This window comes from Theobroma umbraticum, unplaced genomic scaffold (assembly GCF_002168275.2).
Source record: "Theobroma umbraticum cultivar Fairchild unplaced genomic scaffold, ASM216827v3 scaffold_30.0, whole genome shotgun sequence".
Taxonomy (NCBI): domain Eukaryota; kingdom Viridiplantae; phylum Streptophyta; class Magnoliopsida; order Malvales; family Malvaceae; genus Theobroma; species Theobroma umbraticum.
The window spans coordinates 6,486,429-6,488,750 of NW_018397254.1; the positions used below are offsets into that span (position 1 = coordinate 6,486,429).

The 2,322-nt window shown below is 32.5% G+C and overlaps 1 protein-coding gene across 1 annotated transcript; it reads left to right on the plus strand.

The window, feature by feature from the left end:
* The first annotated feature begins 252 nt into the window (after window positions 1-252).
* LOC110423897 (uncharacterized) lies at window positions 253-1,353 on the plus strand. The gene is made up of 3 exons (XM_021438319.2): window positions 253-791; window positions 1,014-1,108; window positions 1,199-1,353. Exons 1-3 carry the CDS (start codon window positions 376-378, stop codon window positions 1,291-1,293), a joined length of 606 nt encoding a protein of 201 aa, XP_021293994.1. The 5' UTR covers window positions 253-375; the 3' UTR covers window positions 1,294-1,353.
* Window positions 1,354-2,322: the final 969 nt, after the last annotated feature.

A 2,322-nucleotide genomic window follows, 5' to 3' on the forward strand; every position in this document is an offset into this window, starting at 1 on the left:
AAAAATTAAAATTTAAATATCTCAAAATTAATAAATATCTTATCCATTGACATCTTTAAATTCTACTTTTCCTTGCCAAAACGAGTCCATTTCATAGTACCAAAAACACAATAAGTTGGCTGTCATAAAAAAAAAAAGAGTTTATTTTGGGAAAAAGAAACAGGAAATAAATAAAAGAAACCTTTTTTTTTTTAATCTTAAAATTCTCCAAATGCTAATTGAAGCAAGTTCTCCAAATGCCAAAAGTTTGTCGTTCCAAGTGTAATATGCCCCTTCGCTCTCCCTTAACAAGGTTTCGACACTGAAAAGGCACTGTCTTTTATCGCTCTCTTTGAGCCATACCGAGCCAATCAACAAACAGAAGCCAGCCAAAGCATGGCCTCGCCAACGGATTCCCCGCACCAGCAACACCACAGCAACCTCACCAACTTCCTCCAGACCACCACCACGTCTATCTTCTCTCTCCTCTCCTCTCCCAAAACGACGCCGCACCTTCCCCCTTCCAAAATCTCCACTCCTTTCCTATTCGCCGACGCTCCCCTCCACCTGTCTCCCTCGCCCTTCGAGTCAACTCAGCCCGACTCCGTCTCTTCTAAATCCGCAATCAAGGGCGTCTCTTCAGCCGAGTCAAGCTCCGGCTTCCCCTCAACGGTCAGGATTGCGGGACTCACTTCCAGTGGCAAGGCTGGTGGCCCCGCGTTCGTGGGCCAAGTCTTTAGCATGTGCGATCTTTCAGGGACCGGTCTTATGGCGGTTTCAACTCACTTCGATATTCCCTTCATTTCCAAGAGGTCTTCACTCTAATTAATCTGTTTTTTGTTTTGAAGTTAATAGAATTTGACCAATTCTCTCAAAAATAGTACAGGTTTGTCTCAATGAAATTATTTTTTTTAAACGAATGATATGAATTTCGGATGTTGTTTTTAAATTTGAGCCTTTGTTAAGTAAATGCTTATAAGATATTGGTTCTGTTCAATACAAATTGAAAGCATTTTATCTCTATTGATGTATAGAACACCGGAGTGGCTTAAGAAGATATTTGCAAACATTACTAAGAGCGAAAGGAATGGCCCTGTTTTCCGTTTTTTCATGGATTTAGGTGATGCAGGTATGAATTTTTGCCGCTTCGCCATCAGTTTGGTCAAGCTTCTTTTGGTTGCAAATAACTTGCAGTCTAACATAATGTATTATTGTTTAGTTACGTATGTCAAACACCTCAATATTCCCAGCGGCGTCGTGGGCGCTTGTCGTCTTGATTTGGCATATGAGCATTTCAAGGTAATGCTAAATTGATTCAACTGGAGCCCCTTCATGTATATTGGATGTGAATTGTTGCTGGATTCAGGGGCGGAGCCTCCTCTAGGTACGGGGACAGCCCCAAATTTTATTTTTTTTAATTTTTTTATATCATATAAAATTTTTAAAATTTTTACTATATTCCTCAAAATAGTTTTTATTTAATAATTAATACAAATAAAAAATAACAAAAAATATCCCACATGCCTCACTCAACTTTAAATTTTTTTTAATATATATTATTATTTTTATTTATATTTGTTTATTTTTTTCATTTCTATTCTATTTGCTCATATAGCCTAAGTTTCTATAGATTTTCTTTTCTAAATTTCTAAGAGTCATCAACCATATTCTTTTTTATTTTATTTTTTGTTATGTCGTATGTGGGTTTTACCTTCTACTTGTCATGTTTTTCTTTTTTCAGTTATGTGAATTTTATTTTTTATAATTTTAATTTTTAAAATTAATAAATTATTATGTAATTCTCAAATATAAGTTGTAGTGTTGTACTATTGTTTAAAATTTCATCAATGTATCAATTTTTTTTATTATTCCTGATTATGTAAGAGAAAATTATCTTGATATATCTTTTTTATTTGCTTTGCGTTTTATATTTAATTGAAAAGAAATTATCTTGAATATATAGTTTTTAAACAATCTCGATTATATAAGAGGAAATTATTAATCTTATATGTCCTATTTAATTATTTATATTTTATGTATTATAGTTTTATATTTAGTATTATAAGTTTAAATAAAAATAAAATAAGAATATTAGATGTTTACAACATTAATTTTTTTTTAAGTTTGATTAAAGTATGAGTAAGTTGGAAACAATTGTCAAATTTTTTAAAAGAAAATATACAAATCATTCTTATATTCTCCTACACTTGAGCCACTAAGCCTCAATGCTTCAACTCAGGAACAAAAGCAATGTGAATCAAAATATCCAAGACTCAATCCCAAAGAAATGGATGTTTTTCAATACGTAATTAATAGTTGATGAATTTGAATTTAGAAAATATG

What these genes read in the sequence shown, in the direction of transcription:
- LOC110423897 (XM_021438319.2), top strand. Translation starts at nt 376, where the DNA reads ATGGCCTCGCCAACGGATTCCCCGCACCAGCAACACCACAGCAACCTC. An exon ending in ATTCCCTTCATTTCCAAGAG is followed by an intron (nt 792 to 1,013) that starts GTCTTCACTCTA and finishes ATTGATGTATAG; the next exon opens with AACACCGGAGTGGCTTAAGA. An exon ending in CATGGATTTAGGTGATGCAG is followed by an intron (nt 1,109 to 1,198) that starts GTATGAATTTTT and finishes ATTATTGTTTAG; the next exon opens with TTACGTATGTCAAACACCTC.